The 20112-nt window shown below is 39.1% G+C and overlaps 2 protein-coding genes across 2 annotated transcripts; both read right to left on the bottom strand.

Moving 5' to 3' along the window:
- Nucleotides 1-1671: 1671 nt before the first annotated feature.
- LOC145113012 (uncharacterized) lies at nucleotides 1672-2190 on the bottom strand. Its single transcript, XM_079049122.1, has one exon. The coding sequence runs from the start codon at nucleotides 2188-2190 to the stop codon at nucleotides 1672-1674; it is 519 nt and encodes a 172-aa protein (XP_078905248.1).
- Nucleotides 2191-6618: 4428 nt separating this feature from the next.
- LOC145113013 (uncharacterized) lies at nucleotides 6619-7173 on the bottom strand. Its single transcript, XM_079049123.1, has one exon. The coding sequence runs from the start codon at nucleotides 7171-7173 to the stop codon at nucleotides 6619-6621; it is 555 nt and encodes a 184-aa protein (XP_078905249.1).
- Between the last annotated feature and the right edge of the window lie 12939 nt (nucleotides 7174-20112).

Genomic DNA, 20112 nt, shown 5'->3' on the forward strand with positions numbered 1-20112 from the left:
TTGGTATGCAAATTTGCATGTTCAACTAGTGAAAAACTTAGATCCAAAGCAATTAGGGTTTCATGATCACATAGGTTTGTAGTTATGCTCAAAACCCATCACCTACAACGTCAGGATCATCGAATGTTAGGATCCCTATGTCTCAGGATCCTTGGACGCTAAGATCCTTATGCGTTAGGATCCTTGATTTCCTGCGTATAGAAAAAGTTAACTTGGGGTGGAGCTACCGCCCCTTCGATGCTTAAGTTAGTATTGGCTCTCGGAAGAATAAAAACAACTAGATAAAAGTAGAGGGTAGAGAGAGTGTACCTTGAGTTTGTTTGAAAATAACTTACATGAAGTATGCTTTTAGATAGATAACATTACAGGATCTTAGCATGATGCTACCCTCAAGGGTATCTAACAGTTATGCCCCCTTTCCTACTTTTGAACCAATGAGATATGGTCCTTCCCATTTAGGTGGCAACTTGAATGCACTGGGATCTTTGGTGTTTTGGGGTGTTTTCCTAAGTACCAAGTCACCTACCTGGAACCTTATGACTTTGATGTTCTTGTCAAATGCTTTAGTAATCCTTTGTTGATGAGCAGCAATTCAGATCCTGGGAAGATCCCTAAGTTTATCGATAATGTCAGGATCCCGGGCTAGGATCCTATTGTTGTTCTCTTGGTCCTGCAATTGATATCTTGCTTTTGGGATTACTACTTCAGTAGGGATCATGAATTTTGTTCCAAACACGAAGGAGTACGGAGTTTAGCTAGTGGCTGCCTTTAAATTGGTCTTATCTGCCATAGGATGAAAGGAAGTTCCTCTGCCCATCTTCCTTTCTTCTCATCTAAACTCTTTTTAGATTGTTGACTATGATCTTATTGTTGGATACAGCGTGACCATTAGTTTGATAAACGAGACCACTTCCTTGTCTCGTACTTGAACAAAGGGTTCAGCCTTTATCCATTTCAAGAAGTAGTACATCATCACCAGCATGAACACCTTTCCACCAGGAGCTTTCAGTTGCTTGCCACCTATATCAATTCCCCATTTTATGAATGACTAAGGGTAACTGATAGGATGCAACGGTTCTGCTGGTTGATAAATGATGTTACTATGTCCTCGACAAGCATCACATATTTGGGCATGCAAGAAAACATCATTTTACAATGTTGGCCAATAGTATCCATTTCTTAATGCTTTAGAGAATAAGGATTTTCCCTCAGTGTGGTTGCCACAATATCCTTTGTGTATATCTTTTAGGACTTCTATAGCTTCGTGATCTTTTAAGCGTCTAAGGTATGGACTTGCCATGGATTTCTTGTATAGTCTTCCTTGGATCATCCCAAATCGTGAGACCTTCATCTTGAATGCTCTCACACTTTTTCCTCTCTTGAGATTGTGCCATTTTGGAGATATTCCACTATGGGCTGGATCCAAGATTAAGGGTGCTGTCGAGGATCTTGAATGTTGAGATCCTGATGAATATGATCCTGAGGAAATGGTTTAGGGTCAAGATCCTCGATTATTGCCATAATGGTTGTTTGATCATGGTGACTGTGATCATCTGGTTTATTGGAGGGACATTCTATCGCCATGATCAATATATGGGTTATAGGGATTCTGACCTCTGTCGGGATCTTAATTGAAGATCCTAGGTTAGCCAGTGCGTCTGCCTCAACATTTTATTCTTTGGGAACTTGGCTTAGGCTAAAAGTCTCGAATTCGGAGGCCAGCTTTTTGAGGATTTGGAGGTATAGTACTGGTCTTTCGCCTTTAACTACGTAGGATCCATTAAAATGATTAGTTAATAATAAGGAGTCAACAAATAATTGGAGATTCTTGATTTGAAGATCCTTGGCCAGCTGCAATCCCATAGTCAATGCTTCGTATTCAGCTTCGTTGTTGGTTGAATCGAATTCACAACTAACTGTCTGGGGTATGATGTCCCCCTGTAGCGATTTTAGTAGGATCCCTTTGCCTGTTCCTCTAAAGTTTGAGGAGCCGTCACTGAAGAGTGTCCATCTTCCCATGCTTTCTTCTTTTTGGAGTTCCTTTCTTTCAAACTCTACTTCAGGTTGTAGATCATTACTGAAATTAGCCACAAATTCTTCTAGTTCTTTTGACTTTATTCCTGATCTTGGTTCATATTTGATGTCATATGTGCTTTGCTTCATGGACCACTTTTCCATCCTACTTGACATCTCTCGTTTTCGCATAATATTTTTCATGGGGTAATTACTTCTCACATGTATAGTATGTGTTTCAAAATAGTTTCTTAATTTTGTGGAAGTAGTTACTAATGCAAGTATTAGTTTTTCAAGATGGGAATACCTGGTCTCAGGTTCCAGGAGACTTTTACTTACATAGTATATGGGATGTTGATCCCTATTGAGATCATTAGCTAAAAATTCACTTACAACGTTAGATGATACTGAAAGGTATAGGAGGAGTGCTTCCCTATCTAGTGGTTTCACTAGCAAGGGTGCAGAACTTAAATAAAATTTAAGTTCCTGAAAAGCATCTTCGTGCTCTTTAGTCCACTCAACCCTTTTGTTCTTCTTCAAGATATCATAGACAGGCTTCCACCTTTCTGAGGATCTTAAGATGAACCTGTTGAGTGCTGCTACTCTTCCTGTTAGTCTTTGATTATCCTTCGTCGAGGATGGGGATCTTAAATCGATGATGATTTTTATTTGTTATGGACTTGCTTGTATTTCTCTTTTAGTCACCATGTATCTAAAGAACTGTTTTGGTCAAAAAATAATTAAACTGAAATGGACCAAAGTGTATGAGAGGCTGTGATGTTCAATATAGAGCAAATAGCTAATGTGAATCAAAGCAACACAAATTGTTTACAAGGAAAACCCTTGATCCTTGTTAGGATCTTCGGCATAAAACCTTGCGAGGTGATAATCATCACGTGCCTTGATGTTTTATTGATTGAAACGAAAATTATAGAGAGAATGGAATGAGTATGAGTACAAGTGATAGTATTCTGCCAAAAAGTAATGTGGTGATTATAAGTGCTTTTTATAGTCAAACCCTAAAAATTAGAACTCCGAGAATTCTGGGATCCTCCGAGATTACTTATAGTTGTTTGCTTGACTTGGTCCTCCGGGTCTTTTGCATAGTTCTGATGACTATCCGTTGAGTATATGACTTTGACTAGTTATTTCGGCACATGTGAGAAAGACAAAAGAATATATGTCCGTTACAAATAATAAAAATATTAGTCAAGATCATGGAGTATATTCGGGATCCTGAGCTTTTTGAGGATCCTTGGATTTCAGGATCTCAATGTAGTTCCAAGATCCTATCCCTAAAAATTGCCCCCAAGTTATTCCTGAAAATAAGTGAGTTAGTTTCAATAATATTAAAGGAATAACTTAAAGTAAATAAATGAAAAGAGATAATAGTAATTTTTTAATTTTAACCCTTAATCGCTAGAATAATTCAAACTCTAACGGATGGATTACTAGCCATTATCAAGCGGTAAAATCAGTTGTTGGTTCAGTATAAATAGAGATGGTTTGTCTCACAATTTTGCTTACTCTCCCTTGCTATCATTCGATTACCGGGGATTTATTAGAAGGTAATTATCTCTATTTCTTCTACGTTTTTACTTCTTCTATCATGGTTAGAAAGATGGTTGTTTCTCGCAAAAGTATCTTAGCTCTCCCTGAAGACGACTTTATAGACCAAGGGATTCTCTCCTATGAGGAGACGTGTTCCTTCGGTGACGATGATATTGAGACTTTGAGACTCAATGGAGCCTTCCCTCCAGAAGCCGTATTTAGGCCCTTCAATCCTCTCATCCAAGCTGACTCTGTTTCTCCTACCTGAGTGTGCTTCCCCGAATACCCCTTCTCCCTGGGTTTGAAATATCCTTTCCCTGGAATTGTCTCTGAATTCTTCAGGGTGACTGGGTTTCATATATTCAAGCCATGCCGATTGTTTGGAGGATCGTATACTGGATTGACCAAGTAAATCAATCAAGGAGCCTCGATGTAGGTCTTCCTGAACTGGCCTGCATGTATGATCTCACAACCTTCGGGAATTCTTGCTTTCTCCTCAAAGTCAAAACCCACAGGTATCCTCTTGTCCTGAAAACCTAACATAATGACGGAGCTCGGAAAGAAAAATACCTTTTTGTGAGACGTGACTCTATTCCTAGTGGGGATCTCCTGTCGGATGCCTGGGTCAAAAAGGTTAGGATTCTTTTATATTAATATAAGGATCCTGGAATTCACATATTCTTATTTTGTTTGCTTTTTTACAACTTTCAAATTCGAAGAGCTCGTCAATGTTACCGAGGAATCTGAAGAAAAGATCAAGAAGTTCTTAGACCTGTCTGAAGCTGAGAGATCCTTTCGATTTGATCAAGCCACTCTGGAAGAAAGCTCTTCTACCACTGACCTCATGTCGACATGTAAGGATCCTTGATTCCTTTTTCTTGTGATGAAAGTTTTTAATAGTCTTCAGTATATATATATATATATATATATATATATATATATATATATATATATATATATATATATATATATATATATATATAGGATCCAAAGTCACTTCCTCCAGTGCTCGCTTCACACTTACTGATCTTGACACTGTCATGTCAAAGGATCAGCTGACGGTGAAAAAGGAGAAGAGCTTATCTTCTCTTCCTCCCAAAAGATCGACCATTGACTTGACAGTGAAGACTCTAGGATCCTGGAAAAGGAAAACTGTTGAGTCTGCAGGTCTATCTTTGGAGAGCCTTGGGGTTGAGGAATCACTCCAAAAATTGGTCTCTTTCTCCCAAGATGTAAGTGTTGGTTTTATTCTCGTTCTATCTTTTATTCTACCTTTTGCTGACCTACTATGTCTTTGTGTCAGGTCTCTGATCATGTTTCCGCTGATCTGTGGATCCGAGCGGAGAGGGTTGAACAAGTCCTTCAAGGACAGGAGAGGATGTGGAAAGCAACCAATAAGGATTTGGTGAGGATGGTAGAGCTGCTCAGCAAGGAGAAGGATGAAAACGAGGAAGAGCACTTGCTCGAGATGGAAGAAGTGTTGTCTGATTCGAAGGTCAGTGCTGCGGTGGCTATTAGGGAGGCTAAGATCAAGTTGGCTGAGGATCTTGATAATTTAGGAACCTGGGATGTGGACGGTTGGCGCTAGGCACTGGCCAAATTGACTAGAAAGCCTGCTACCTCCAATCAGGATCTGGTACTGCGGCTGGCCGAAGGAGGGGAGCAGAAGGATGTGGCCGATGATGACCAGGCTAAGGTCTAGCCATGCAAGAAGTTAGTTTATGTAGTTTTTGTTTTTATTAGTAATGTAAAACAATTATTATTTTGGTTGGGTTGGTGCACAACCCCTTTTGAATGCAATGGTTGTGTTTTCTTTCTATATCTTTCCTTTGATCATCCTGCATAATTGTTTTGTGATACTGGGATCCTTAGATCACTAGGATCCTGAAGAATTTAGTTCCTGCAAATAATCCTTCTGATCTCGAAGAATTATGTTCTAGTAATCAAATAATCTTCGTTTAGGATCCTCGAACTTTACTTAGAGTTTTTCGAGAATAAGGATAGATGAAACCTGGTGATCTTAGGAAGAGTTTGAATTTATGAACTCCTTGTCTTCGTACGACCTTGATGCTTGAAGGGACCTTCATTTTAGAAGCTTGTTAGGAAAGTCTTTGCTATGAATCTTGTTTGCTTAATGAATCACTGGGAAAAATTCCAAATCATATGATAACATGAAAATGTTATAAACTTTATTTATTTTCTTGGGAAAATCCCAACATATGAATATTATAAACCATAGGAGTTTTTAGGGATGATCCCAATTTAAGATAACATGTGAATGTTATAGAGCTTAGGAATATTATAGGGAAGATCCCGGTCTGAGATAACATGTAAATGTTATTAAGCTTAGGTATATTCTGAGGAAGATCCCAACTTGAGATAACATGTAAATGTTATAAACCATAGGAATTTTCTGCGGAAGATCCCAACTTAGGATAACATGTAAATGTTATAAAGCTTAGGCTTAAACATTAAGATCTTAACCCATGTTTAGAAATAAGAGGGTTGCCAAGTCACTGAAGTGTGAAATGATCCCCTTATTCACATCCCATAGTTAGATATCGTGCGTCCAAGTGTGGTGTATAAACCTTAACTCGTGTGAAAGAGGTAATTAACTCTTTAAACCTTAAAGAGGATTAAATACCCTTATTCGTAGGAGATATGATCAGCCTCTATTCTTGGGAGATTTACCTTGTAAATCGTTGAACGTTTTAAGTTGTGAGACTCTTGGTGGCTCCTTAAATATCAAGATCCTTGAACGTTCGCCTGTTCAGGATCGTTGGGGTTCAGGATCCCTAAAACATCGGTATCCTCACGGATCAGGATCCTCGAGTGTCAGGATTTTTGATTCTCTGCATGTAGCAAACGTTAGCTAGGGGTGGGTGTTAGCCTGGCTAACGCCCCTCCGTTGCTTTAGTTAGTAATGATATTTGAAGCAAATGAATAATAAAAAGCGAAGGATAAAGGATAAATTCCATGCGTACCTTGAGTGTATCAAGAAATGATTAACCTTACCTACATAAAATAAGCTTTGAGATGTATCGCGTTCTAGGATCATGGTAAGACATCTCCATCTAATTTGGCTAACCAATATGCCCATTTACCTTCTTCAGCGTCTATGAGGTATGACCCTTCCCATTTGGGCGCTAGTTTACCTGCACTAGGATCCTTGGTATTTTGGAAAGTTTTTCTTAGCACCAAGTCTCCTACTTGTAATCTCCTGATCCTTATGTTTTTATTATATGCTCTGATGATTCTTTGTTGATGGTCAGCAATACAGATCTTGGCGATATTCCTAAGTTCATCTACGGTGTCGAGATCCTGGGCCACGATCCTGCTGTTGCCTTCATGGTTTTGGAGCAGATATCTTCTTGTGGGTATCACCACTTTAGTAGGGATCATTGCTTCCGTTCCGAACACTAATGAGTAAGTGGTTTGGACCGTAGCTACCTTGGAAGTGGTTCTATCTGCCCATAATACAAAAGGAAGCTCTTCTTCCCATCTTCCTTTCTTCTCATTCAGCCTCTTCTTCAAGTTGTTTACTATAATTTTGTTACTAGACTTTGCTTGGCCATTGGATTGAGGGTGGACAGGAGTAGACATCACCATCTTGATACCCCAACTTGTGCAAAAATCCCTCGTTCTTTTTCTTATGAATTGGAATCCATTGTCGCATATAATTTTAGTATGGATCCTAAATTTGGTTAATATGTTGCGTTTGATGAAGGAGACTACCTCTTAGTCTCCTATTTGTACGTAGGCTTCAACTTCTATCCACTTTGAGAAATAGTCAGTCATTTCTAGTATGAAGACTTTTCCTCCAGGGGCTACTGGTAGTTTTCCGACTATATCCATTCCCCATTTCATGAATGGCCAAGGGGAAATGATCGGATGTAGAGGTTCTGTACGTTTTTGCAGGATGTTGCTATGTCTTTGACAAGCGTTGCATTTTTGTTCATGGAGGAATAAGTCTTTCTTCATTGTTGGCCAGTAGTATCTTGTCCTTAATGCTTTGGAACATAACGATCTACCCCTAGTGTGGTTGTCGCAGTCCCCTTCGTGGATGTCCTTCAAGACCTCTGCAGCTTCGTGATCTTCTAAATACTTGAGGTATGTTCCTGCCACAGATTTTTTATACAGCTTACCTTGGATTCGAACGAACATTGAGATCCTTGTTTTGAATGCTATTTCACTTTTTTCTTCCATGATGGGTTGGATCCAGGATCCTAAAGTTGGGGAAGGATCCTAGATGTTGGGATCATGACGGTGTGCCGTTGAGTCAGGATATTCGATCGCGGCAACGTCAGTACATCCTCCATGGTCATGAGAGTCTTTAAGTTTCTTGATGGGATCCTTGATTGTCGGGACTAATATGTGGATTACTGGGATCCTGGTTTCCGGCGGGATCCTTAAGGAAGATCCTAGATTGGCTAGGGCATTTGCTTCTGCATTGTCTTCTCTAGGAACATGGTTTAGGCGGAATGTTTCGAATTCTAGGGCCAGGTTTTTTAGGATTTGGAGATATAGAGCTAGCTTTTCTCCTTTCACTGCATAAGATTCATTAAAATAGTTAGTTAGTAGTAAACAATCGACGAATACCTGGAGATCCTTGATTCGAAGATCCTTGGCTAACTGTAGTCCCATGATTAGCGCCTCGTATTCTGCTTCGTTGTTGGTTGCATTGAATCACAACTAATTGCCTGGGGTGGGATGTCCCCTTATGGCGATTTTAGTATAATCCCTAAGCCAGTTCCTCTTTGGTTCGATGCTCCATCTGTGAACAGTGTCTATCTTCCCATGTTTTCCACTTCTAGAAGTTGTTTGGCTTCTATTTCGACTTCAACTCTTGGATCATCACTAAAGTCAGCCACAAATTTTGCCAATTCTTGGGACTTTATGGCGGATCTTGGTTCGTACTTTATGTCATATTTGCTTAGCTTCACAGACCATTTTGTCATTCTTCCTGACATTTTTGGTTTTCTCATAACATTCTTAATTGGATAGTTAGTTCTTACGATTGTAGGGTGTGTTTCAAAATAATGTCTTAATTTAGTAGAAGCTGTTACCAATGCAAGTATGAGCTTTTTAAGGTGAGAGTAACTAGTCTCAAGATCCGGGAGACTCTTACTTATATAGTATATGGGATGTTGGTTCCTGTCAAGATCATTGGCTAGTACAACGCTCACTGCGTTTGAGGATACTGAGAGGTAAATAAGGGGTGGCTCCCCATCTAGTTTTTTTACCACTAGGGGTGGTGAGCTTAATTATTTTTAATCTCTTGGAAAGCATCTTCATGTTTCTGGGTTCAGTCGAATCTCTTGTTCTTTTTCAAAATATCGTAGAAAAGCTTACATCTTTCTGAGCATCTTGAGATGAACCTGTTTAATGCTGCCACTCCTCCTATTAATCTTTGGATATCCTTCATCGAGGATGGTGATTTTAGGTCAAGGATGGCCTTGATTTGTTCCGGGCTTGCTTCGATTCCTCTTTTGGTCACCATGTATCCTAGGAACTTACCCGATCTCATCCCAAAGTGGCATTTAGAGGGTTCAGCTTCATGTTGTATTGGTCTAGGATGTCGAAAGCTTCTTCAAGATCCTTGAGGTGATCTTTAGCTTTTTTGGATTTAACCACCATATCATCAATGTAGACTTCCATCGTTTCCCCTACTTTTCCTTGAACATCTTGTTCACCAATCTCTGGTATGTTGCTCCTGCATTTTTTAGACCAAATGGCATAGCAGTGTAACAATAAATACCTATAGGGGTTATAAACGATGTGTCCTCATGGTCAGCGGGTTCCATTTGGATCTGATGGAATCCTGCTAATACGTCCATGAATGTCAGTAATTTGTGGCCCGCTGTTGTGTCTATCATGGAGGCAATGTGTGGTAGAGGGAAAGGATCATTGGGGCAAGCCTTGTTAAGATCTGTATAGTCCACACACACTCACCATCTACCATTCTCTTTTGTACCACAACCACATGAGCTAGCCATCTTGGGAACTTCACCTCTTTGATCAAGCCTATTTTGAAAAGTTTTTCTACTTCCTCTTGTATAACTTGGTTTCTTTCGGGAGCAAATTTTCTTCTCTTTTGGTGTATTGACCTGAAAGATGGGTCAATGTTAAGTTTATGAGTTTTTATGTTTTTGTCAATACCTGTCATGTCCTCATGTTTCCATGCAAACGTTTTGCTTCTAGCTTTGAGGAACTTTACAAGATCATGTTCGATTTGTTCAGGCATTGAGGATCCTATGAGAACTTTGGCTTCAAGATCCTCAAGGTTCAGGGGAACTTCCTTTATTTCATGCTCTCTTGCTTCTAACATGCTCTCTTGTAGCACTCTTTGGATTCTTGTTGGTCTCCTATGATCTTCACTGTCCCCCATGGGGTGGGCATATTTACGCATTGATGGTACGTCGATGGGACGAATTTCATTTCATGGATCCATGGCCTACCTAATATGACATTATAAGAAGAAAATGTGTCAATTACACTAAAACGTTGAACAAAATTTACTCCCTCTATGTAGATTGGTAGCTTTATCTCGCCGATGGTGTGTTTAGTTTCTCCGCTGAAGCCGATTAGTACTGAGATCTTGAGACTATCTTAGATTACGGGATGTTCATTCTTTTTAGTGCATCCAAGAGTATGATGTTAACTGAGGATCCTCCATCGACGAGGATCCTTATGTTGAAGTGGTTGGAAATTTAGAAACTAATCACTAGTCTGTCGTGGTGAGGATCTTGGACGTCTAGCCTGTTCGTTTCATCGAAGATGATCTCCTTTTGGTTGGTGATCATTGTGTTTTTTCGTAGTACTTTTTCTTCTCCGTTTTGGATACCTTGGCATGACTTTTTGCCATAGAATAGGAGGTACCACAAATGTCAGATCTTCCGGAGATCATATTGATCACCTTGGTGTCAGTCGGGAGGATCCTGGTCTTTCTAGGATCTTGTGAGGATCCTGGTCTTCTTCTTTGGATTTTCCTCTTCCTCTCCCAAGGATCTCTTTGATATATCCTTTGCCCAGAAGGTAGCTGATTTCCTTTCTGAGAGCTATGCAATCCTCCGTGACGTGAACAAAGTCCTCATGATATGCACACCATTTGGACTTGTCCTTCTAGGCAGTGGATTTTTCTCCTTTCTTTGGCCACCTAGCTTTGTCTCCAAGATCCTGCATGGAAAAGATTACATCTGAAATATCCATAGAAAAACAAGAGTAATTAATTTTTGTGAAATCTTCGTCATCCCCCTCATCTTCAAGGGCATTAACCCTGTGATGGTCGGGTTTGGAGTAAGGTTTTGACTTATAAGATCTTTGGGCCGAGGAGTCGGCCTTCCTATTAGGGTGATTATAGGAGCTTGGTGGGTTGCTCCTTTTCTGGATCTCCTTGTCTTTTTCGAGTTTGATGAATCTCAATGCCCTGCTCCTAACTTCGTCAAATCTCCTACATGAGGTCATTACGAGATCCTCGTAGAAGGGATAATCATTCGTTAAGCCCATTTTGAATGCTTCGACTGCAGTTTCGATGTTGATGTTGGGGATTCCAGAGGATCCTGAACCACTCGATAGAGATCATTGGTGATCTTTTCGAATGTCGTGCTGCAAGAGAACTGGTTATTAAATAAATTAATCAAATGAGCAAATGACGTGATTGAATAAGGAGGAACATTAAGGAGCCATTTTAGGGCGGATCCTGTGAGGGTACAACCAAAGCCCTTGCATAGGCAAGCTTCTTTCAAATGTGTGGGGATGGGAATAATTTCCATCCTCTCCCTATACTGTGTTACGTGCTACTCAGGATCCGTGGTTCCATCATATGGCTTCATGCTGGGGGTCTGAAAGCGTTTTGGAACTTCAGTGTCAGCTATCGTTGAGATGAATCTATAGATCTTGTGACTTGTAGGGGATGCTTCTAGCATCGCCTGAACTATTCCGGGTACGCTTGAGATCATTTGTCTTAGCTGTTCTAGCTCCTTAGCCATGACCGGGCTCAGACCAGTGTCAAGATCCATTGAGTTAGTTGTAAAATTATTATTGATAGAGTTACCAGGATCATTGTTATTAGGAGTAATAAAAGTTTCATTAGGATCCTGAATCTTGCGACGGATCATTGAGGATCCTAGGTTGTCAAAGTTCAGGATCTTGGGTTGCAAGACGGAGGGTGCTGCCTCCTGAGGCTTGTGGATTTCCGTCCTCATTCTCTCCACTTCCTTGAGAAGCGTCCTTTTATCCTCCTATTGTTGGGCGACCTGTTGCTCCAGTCTCTTCATTATAGCGAAAATTCCGTTGTTGGAAATCATCACGGGAGGATCCTGGAGTCCCGGAGTGACCGGGGAGGTGTTCTTCTTTGGAGTTTCAAATACTTTCTTGGGAGTTCCAGCTGGTGGTGTTGGAAGGTTTATAGAGGAAATGGGAGGAATCGAGGAGGAGGAGAGAGTCGATTGAGTAGACATGATTTTCTGAGGGATTTTGAACACCACGGCCCCACTGTGGGCGCCAAATTGTTTTGGTCAAAAAATAATTGAACTGAAATGGACCAAAGTGTATGAGAGGCTATGATGTTCAATATAGAGCAAATAGGTAATGTGAATCAAAGCAACACAAAACGTTTACAAGGAAAGCCATTGATCCTCGTTAGGATCTCCGACATAAAACCTGGGGAGGTGATAATGATCATATGCCTTGATGTTTTTATTGATTGAAACGAAAATTATAGGGAGATAATGGAATGAGTATGAGTACAAGTGATAGTATTCTGTCAAAAAATTGTGTGTAGTGTGGTGATTACAAGTGTTTTTTATAATCAAACCCTAACAACTAGAACTCTAAGAATTCTAGGATCCTCCGAGATTACTTATAGTCGTTTTTTTGATTTGGTCATCTGGGTATTTTGCATAGTTCTGATGACTATCCGCTGAGTATATGAGTTTGACTAGTTATTTCTGCACATGTGAGAAAGAAAAAACAATATATGTCTGTTACAAATAATAAAAATATTAGTCGGGATCCTAGAGAATATTCGGGATCCTAAGCTTCAAGGATCCTGAGGCTTTGAGGATCCTTGGATTACCTGATCTTAATGTAGTTCCGAGATCCTATCCCTAACAAGAACTTGCCTGACCTCATTCCAAAGTGGTACTTGGAAGGGTTCAACTTCATGTTATATTCGTCTAGTATGTTGAAGGCGTCTTCAAGATCCTTGAGGTGATCCTCATATTTATTTGATTTTACCACCACGTCATCGATGTAGACTTCCATGGTGTCCCCCAGTTTATCGTTGAACATCCGGTTGACTAACCTTTGGTATGATGCACCTATTTTTTTAAGAGCAAAGGGCATAGCAGTATAGCATTATATACTTGTTGAGGTAATGAATGCGGTAATCTCGTGGTCATATGGTTCCATTTGGATTTGTGGGAACCCCGTTGATGCATCCATAAACATTACCAGTTCATGGCCATATGTAGCATCTATCATGGAGTCTATGTTAGGCAGGGGGAAGGATCCTTAGGACAAGCCTTATTCAGATCCGTATAGTCCACACATACTATCCATTTTCTGTTCTTCTTTTGCACGACCACCATGTTGGCTACCAATCTTGGGAACATGACTTCCCTGATCATCCCTGTTTTAAGGAGGTTCTCTACTTCTTCTTTGATTATCTGGTTTCTTTTGGGTGAAAACTTTCTTCTCTTTTGGTGTACTGATCTGAAAGAAGGATCAATATTAAGTTTATGAGTTATAATACTCTTGTCTATACCTGTCATATCTACATGCTTCTACGCTAATGTTTTTCTTCTATCTTTTAGAAACTTTATTAGTTCTTGCTCGATTTGTTCTAGCATTGAGGATCCTATGAGGACTTTGGCTTCAGGGGTGCTTCCTTTTATATCATGGTCTCTTGTTTCCAACACACCTTGTGCCCTCTACTCTAATTGTTATCCATTTCATGGTACTGTTGAAGATTTCATCGAAGTGTTGTAGCACTCCTTGGATTCTTGTTGATCACCTGTGATCTTTACTGTCCCCCATGGAGTGGGCATTTTTTCACACTGATAATATGTCGAGGGGGTAGCCTTCATATCGTGGATCCATAATCTACCTAGTATAAGATTGTAGTAGGATAATGTATCGATTACACAAAAGAGTTGCATAGAGTTTTCCCCCTATATGTAAATACGTAGCTTTATCTCACTGACTGTATGTTTTGTTTCGTCACTGAATCCGATCAACACTGAGGATCTTTTGACTATTTCAGCTTCAGGGATGCTCATCCTTTTTAAAGCGTCCAAGAGTATGATGTTGACTAAGGATACTCCATCAAGAAGGATCTTTTTGACAAAATGGTTGGTGATGTAAAGAGTGATCACCAATCCATCGTGATGAGGATCCTCGACGTCTGTTCTATCTGTTTCGTTGAAGGTAATCTCCTTCTCGGTTGTGATCGATGAGTTCTTCTATGGCCTTTCTTCTTTCTCCATCTTCGACACTTTAGCATGTCTTTTCGTTGTAGAGTAAGAGGTGCCACAAATTTCATATCCTCCAGAGATTACATTGATTACTTTAGCATCCATAAGACGGAGTCCTTATTTTTCTAGGGTCTTATGAAGATCCTGATCCTTTTCTTTGGATCTTTCTTTTCTTCTGGCGAGGATCTCCTTGAGATATCCATTGCTAAGTAGGTAACTAATATCCTTTCGTAGGGCTACGCAATATTTAGTAATGTGACCAAAGTCCTAGTTATATGCACACCGTTTGGACTTATCTTTCCAGGTGGTGGACTTTTCCCCCTTTCTTGGCCATCTTGCTTTGTCGCCAAGATCCTGCATGGCAAACATCAAACCTAAAACATCCAAAGAAAACCAATAGTCAGTGATCTTAGGAAATTATTCTTCCTCCCTTCATCTTCAAGGGCATTAACCCTATGATGATCGGGTCTGAAATAAGGTTTAGATTTATAGGATCTCTGGGCCGAGGATTCGGGCTTCCTATTAGGGTTATCACATGAGCTTGGTGGGTTGCTCCTTTTTTGTATCTCACTATATTCTTCGAGCCTTATGAACCTCAGTGCTCTGCTCCTTACTTCATCAATTCTTTTTCATGGAGTCATTACAAGGTCTTCGTAGAAAGGAGAGTCTTTCTTTAGGCCAATTTTGAAGACCTCCACGGCATTTACCAACATCCTTGTTATTGGGAGTAACAAAGGTTTAGTTAGGATCCTGGATAGTATGAACTTTCTCTTTTGAAGTTTCACTCCAAGCGAGAGAAGAGGACGGTGTCGAGGATCCTATCTCGTAGCGGTTTACCGAGGATCCTGTATTGTCAAAGTTTAGGATCTTGGTGTTGGGTTTTGAGCATTCTAACACTCCTATGGTGTACATGCAACCCTATAAACCTTGGATCTATGTTTTCTCTATTATACATGCAAATATTAACTATTCCAAGGTTTCATCCTAACTAGCATATTATGAAGCACCTATACTACAAAGTTCTAGTTAGATGACATACCTTTTCATGTAGCTTGATGTCTTCAAGCTTTAAGAGCTTAGCCCCAATAGTGTGGAAGCCTCAAATGGAATCACAAATCACCAAAACACCTTGGAAGAACTTGATAGAATATGTATGCACACTAAAATCGGCCCACTCTTATTTTCACACACTTGTGCCAATTTTGTGAGCCAAGGACCCCTTTATATATGGGTTAAAAGCTCCATGGACCATCCATGAAAGCTTAGCCCAACCTAAATGAACTTGGCTCATTCCATATATATAAGAGTCCATATTTAATTAGTTCTTTTTTGATCACTTAATTAATTCTAAATTAATTCTTGATCAATACTAATTAAATAATATGATTCCATATTAATATATTAGAACTTATAATATATTAATATAAATCATAAATATACTATTCTCAAAAGACTATCCATATAAATTGTGCCGGTGAAGTGCAACCCAAATGGACCATGCCGGGTCGGGTCAAGTACATACCAAATATAGTTATGGACTTAGACATTAATCCAACACTTTATAGTTCTATACTGCAACTTAAATCTATGATACGAAAGTTAAACCACTTTTTATTGACGAGTTAGCATCGGTTATGATTCACACTGATTCCACCTTAGCGTGACTGAACAATCCACTATTGCCTTTATCTTCTTAATAAAACTTTCGTATTCACTGTGATATACCACACGCTGATAAAAGTTTGAAACTTTGTGTTGATGGTTATCTTATGTATCGTAGACTATCACACGCACCAACCCATTCTTTTCGTTATGTTCTTCTTTAAAGCTTTATGATTCAGCATAATGTACCATACGCTGATGAGAGCTTGACAAATCTATGCCAATAGTTAAGCTAAAACACCATAGATTTTCACATGCATCAAACCATTCTTTCCATAAATTCTTCTTTAGAATTTTATGATTCAGTGCATGATACCAGACGCTGATGAGAATTCGAAAAATTTGTGCAGATGGATATATCATTGTCCGTCATATATTACATGCACCTACCCACTCTTTCCCAAGAATTCTTGTATTAAGAAGTTAGTGATTCACTGTATTACCCATACACTTATAAAACTTTGACACTCTTTTCCAATGGGTACATTTCAAACTGGAATGTGTTATATGCATCATACCACTCTGGACCTTTTCTTCTAGTAAAAGTGATTAATGAGTCAACGTATGAAACCACATTCTGACGAAATCTCGCAATACTATGTTAATGAATGGTAGTTCAAAACTATACTGTCAGGAGACATCGCAATCTTACTAGAATGCTAGTTGCAACTCTGATACTCTAGTCTCCTCTTCTAGTTCCATATTTACTGTCGATGTCAAAAAGGGAGATTCTTACCAAAGCTGAAGAAACTACTAGATGTTATTGCTCTAAAAGAAAATCAAAACTTAAGGGGAGTCAAGATGACATGCTATCCTCGTCATTTCATCTCTTCCTTCATCCACTGAGATTCATACATTCCGTCTTTAATACTTTACAATCATAAATGGAAAGGCATTCATCTTCTCATGGGGAGCATTCATTAAAGCTGAAGAACTTACTCTTAGGGGGAGCACGAGCTAAACAAATCATTAAAGATTAGTTTTGACATCATCAGATAGGGGAGATTGTCAGGTCACACCTAAGTATCTAATCAGTCAAACACTCTACACGCTATCTCTCAACGTCAGCGTTTATATCATGCCAGTACAAACGTATCAATTCCATCAGTGTCAGCATGTAGTTAGCTATTCTATGTAATCTTTTGTATATTAGGTAAGGATATAGATAAGTATAGAGTAGATAGCAAATCTGATATCCTTATGGTCAGGATCAGTTCTTAGTGTAGATTAGATACAATCCCTTCAATCAAGGGATACACTTGTATAAAATAGAATATAATCAACATTATGGTAAACCGTAATGTTGAGATCATCTTGGTGACCGTCTTTGTGACAAACCATCTTCTTGGTGAAGACAAATCCTTTCTTGGCGAAAGACAATTTGGAAAATTGCCACACCCCCGGACTAGACGGCGGAAACGTCCGGAGGCAGGTGACTTCATTGTGCAGTATCATAACAATTGAATATAAATGAAACAGAGCAATCCCAACATCATACATTGAGATAACAAACTTACATTGTTTACATAGTGTATTTGTCCTTCGAATTACACAAAAGAGACATAAGCAGAAAAATCCAAACTACAGCTAATATTCTTGCATCCGCGTCCCTTGTTACCTGCTTACTAGATCCCTGAGAATACAAGTCATTTTGAAAAGCGTCAACTAAAAAGTTGGTGAGTTAATAATCATTTTTGTATAAAATCATTTACACTTGTTTAGAATCGATCTCATTGTACTTTCAGAAAATCCGATATTTTCTATGAAATCGTTTGAAGTCTTGCCTTGAAAATCATGGATATATGTGTGCATGTCATTACTTTTGTTCATCCTTATAAGGAGTGATTTTTAAAAGTAGTGTAATTTGTAAAAGCGAGCTGTGTACGAGAATAGTTCTTTTGAATAGTAATAGTCAACCGTTTCCAGAAAAATCCCTTATTTTCAAAAAGAGAATATGGTTGAAAATCTTGTTCCTCTTATCGAGTAAAATTGAGTGTGCGTTCTAGTTTATCGTTATCGAAATCGTAGAAAATCGTTTTCTCCAAAAAATCCTATATTTTCTGCTATAAAATATTCGTAAGTTCTAGTTCCAACTATGTATATGTGTGGGTTAGTTTATCGTTTTCAAAATCGTTTACAAACGTTTTCCATAGAGTCTTACGCTTTTTAATTTGTAAAATAGCAGTATCACGACTCTATACTTGTTAGGAGAAAGAATCAACATGGCAATTGTGGACATTCTACGTGATGAAGAAGGACAGTCAACGCAACAAATGCGGACCATCACTTATCATGTATAGGACGGTCAAGACAACGTGCCAAAATTTATTTATGAGGTTTTTCCTTACATAAATTTCTAGATGACATAACATATTCTAGTGAGTCGTTATAACCATACTAATCTGACGGAGTGCCCGTTTTGGCGTTTCTCAGGCGCCCTAGTTTTGGAAAAGACATTTGTTACCCTAGACTGGCCTGTCTAGCTGTAGCGAACAGCAAAGGTGCGGGGTGTCAACCCCGTATAGATCTATACACAAATTCCCGCTCTCCCTCCAGGAGACTCTGACTATAACTCCTAACAGGACTTTAGACGTACACTAATATTTTTATATTTAAGTACTTTTGAGATTTGTCTGACTAGAATATTAACAACCTTTTGAGCAATCGTTAGAGATCCATTGAATAGAAATAATGAAATTCGTACTCATTGAATAGAAATATCGTTCTCGTTCCATATCGTTGATTGTGCTCGTTAACTGGGTGCTCGTGTTCGTTCCTTTTCGTTTATTGAAAAATAAGTCATTTTAGTCAAGAGAAAAAAAATGTCAAGTTATAATTTGTATAAATTTATAACTGCCGGTTATGACACGCATTTTTCTGTTTCATGACATATAGGACATTTCTTATGTTCTCGGAGGTTTTACGACAGCAGTTTATGACATGCAAATAATTTTGTCATAAAGGCTCTATTCGTGTATTTCCTTGGTGAAATTATTTATCAAATATTTATAAATAATCCCTAATGGTTTGCAAATAGTCAAAAAGTTCCCATTTTCGAAAATTACTAGAAATAGTGTCAACTTATCAAGGTTCCTTTTTATAACTTTTATCTCTAGACATGAAAGCATAGATAAAGGGGTTAAGTTGGACACACCCAATAGTTGGGAGACTCTTTTGTACACAAAGTATCCTCTATTCTTTATGAAGTTGTGAAATCTTACGTTCATGAGAATATTACTAAAATAATAATTTAATAATATTTCACACACACATACACACATACGTATACATGCAATTATTCAAGTATTTAGGCAAGATTTGACTTGTACTCTCCCCCAAAAACATTAAAACATTGAAAAAGGTGGGGTATGAAGCTCACCTTGATTAGCTTGCTGGGTGATTTGAAGAGTGATGAGGAAGTTTCCAAGCTCCAAAGCTTGAAAGATTCTTAAATCTTTAGAGGATTCTAAGAATAATTTTTGTGTGTAAATATAATGAAATCTTAGAATAATGTGAAGAATAATTATTCAAAAAGGATAAAATACTCACCAAAGAAATTTGGGAATTTTCTTTGAAGGGATGAACTTGAAGCTTGAAGGAGTTGAGAGTATTCTTAGGAGTTTTCTGGAAGTGAGAAATGAGAAGTGGCACTTGGGAAGGAGAAAGGAGTTCACGCATCTAAAGGGAAGGATAAGGGTGACTTGACATTTGCATGGAGGGCTGGTGGGTAAAGCTTGTTATCCATGGATAATGTGTGGTTTACTGAGATTTGCATGGGGAATGAAGGATTTGCATCACATCACAAAGTCAAACCCTTATATTTCCTTAGAATCTCCTTAACAATCTTAGGTATTATTTTATATAAATATGCTTAAAATAATTAATTTTGGCATAAAACAGGGGTTTAAGGGGTTTAGGATACGAAAAATACGAGTTTGGTGTGATTTCCGGCGTCCAAATGTCTTAAAATGATAAAAAGATCCGAAAATGACAAAAATCCGGAGTGGAATCATGTTCCTGCAAGGGTCCGAAGGGCTTGAGAAGGATTCCGGAGTCATTCTTCAAGATCCTGAGCAAAGGAGTGCATTTCCGAAGCCGTTTGCTCAAATCCGGAGGTCCGGACCGAAGATACGAAGCCAACTAGCCCTTCCGAAGTGATGCGAGGCGAGGTCTTCCGGATCTCATCCTTCCGGAGTCATGCGAGGTTGTCTGAGGCAAGGGAAGTTCCGAAGATGTGCTTCCTTTTGGCTCCTTAGAAGGCATTTCGGACAAGAGGTTCAGGACCAAGAGGGTTCCGGACAAGAGGTTTAGGACCAAGAGGGTTCCGGACGAGAGGTTCAGTTACAAGAGGGTTCCGGACGAGAGGTTCAGGACCAAGAGGGTTCCGGACCAAGAGGGTCCTTTTGGGTTT

Source organism: Lactuca virosa, chromosome 5 (assembly GCF_052849685.1).
Source record: "Lactuca virosa cultivar CGN04683 chromosome 5, Lactuca_virosa_CGN04683_v6, whole genome shotgun sequence".
In the NCBI taxonomy this organism is placed as follows: domain Eukaryota; kingdom Viridiplantae; phylum Streptophyta; class Magnoliopsida; order Asterales; family Asteraceae; genus Lactuca; species Lactuca virosa.

Coding starts and splice junctions, on each gene's coding strand:
- LOC145113012 (XM_079049122.1), bottom strand. CDS start 2,190: ATGTCAAGTAGGATGGAAAAGTGGTCCATGAAGCAAAGCACATATGAC.
- LOC145113013 (XM_079049123.1), bottom strand. CDS start 7,173: ATGGTGATGTCTACTCCTGTCCACCCTCAATCCAATGGCCAAGCAAAG.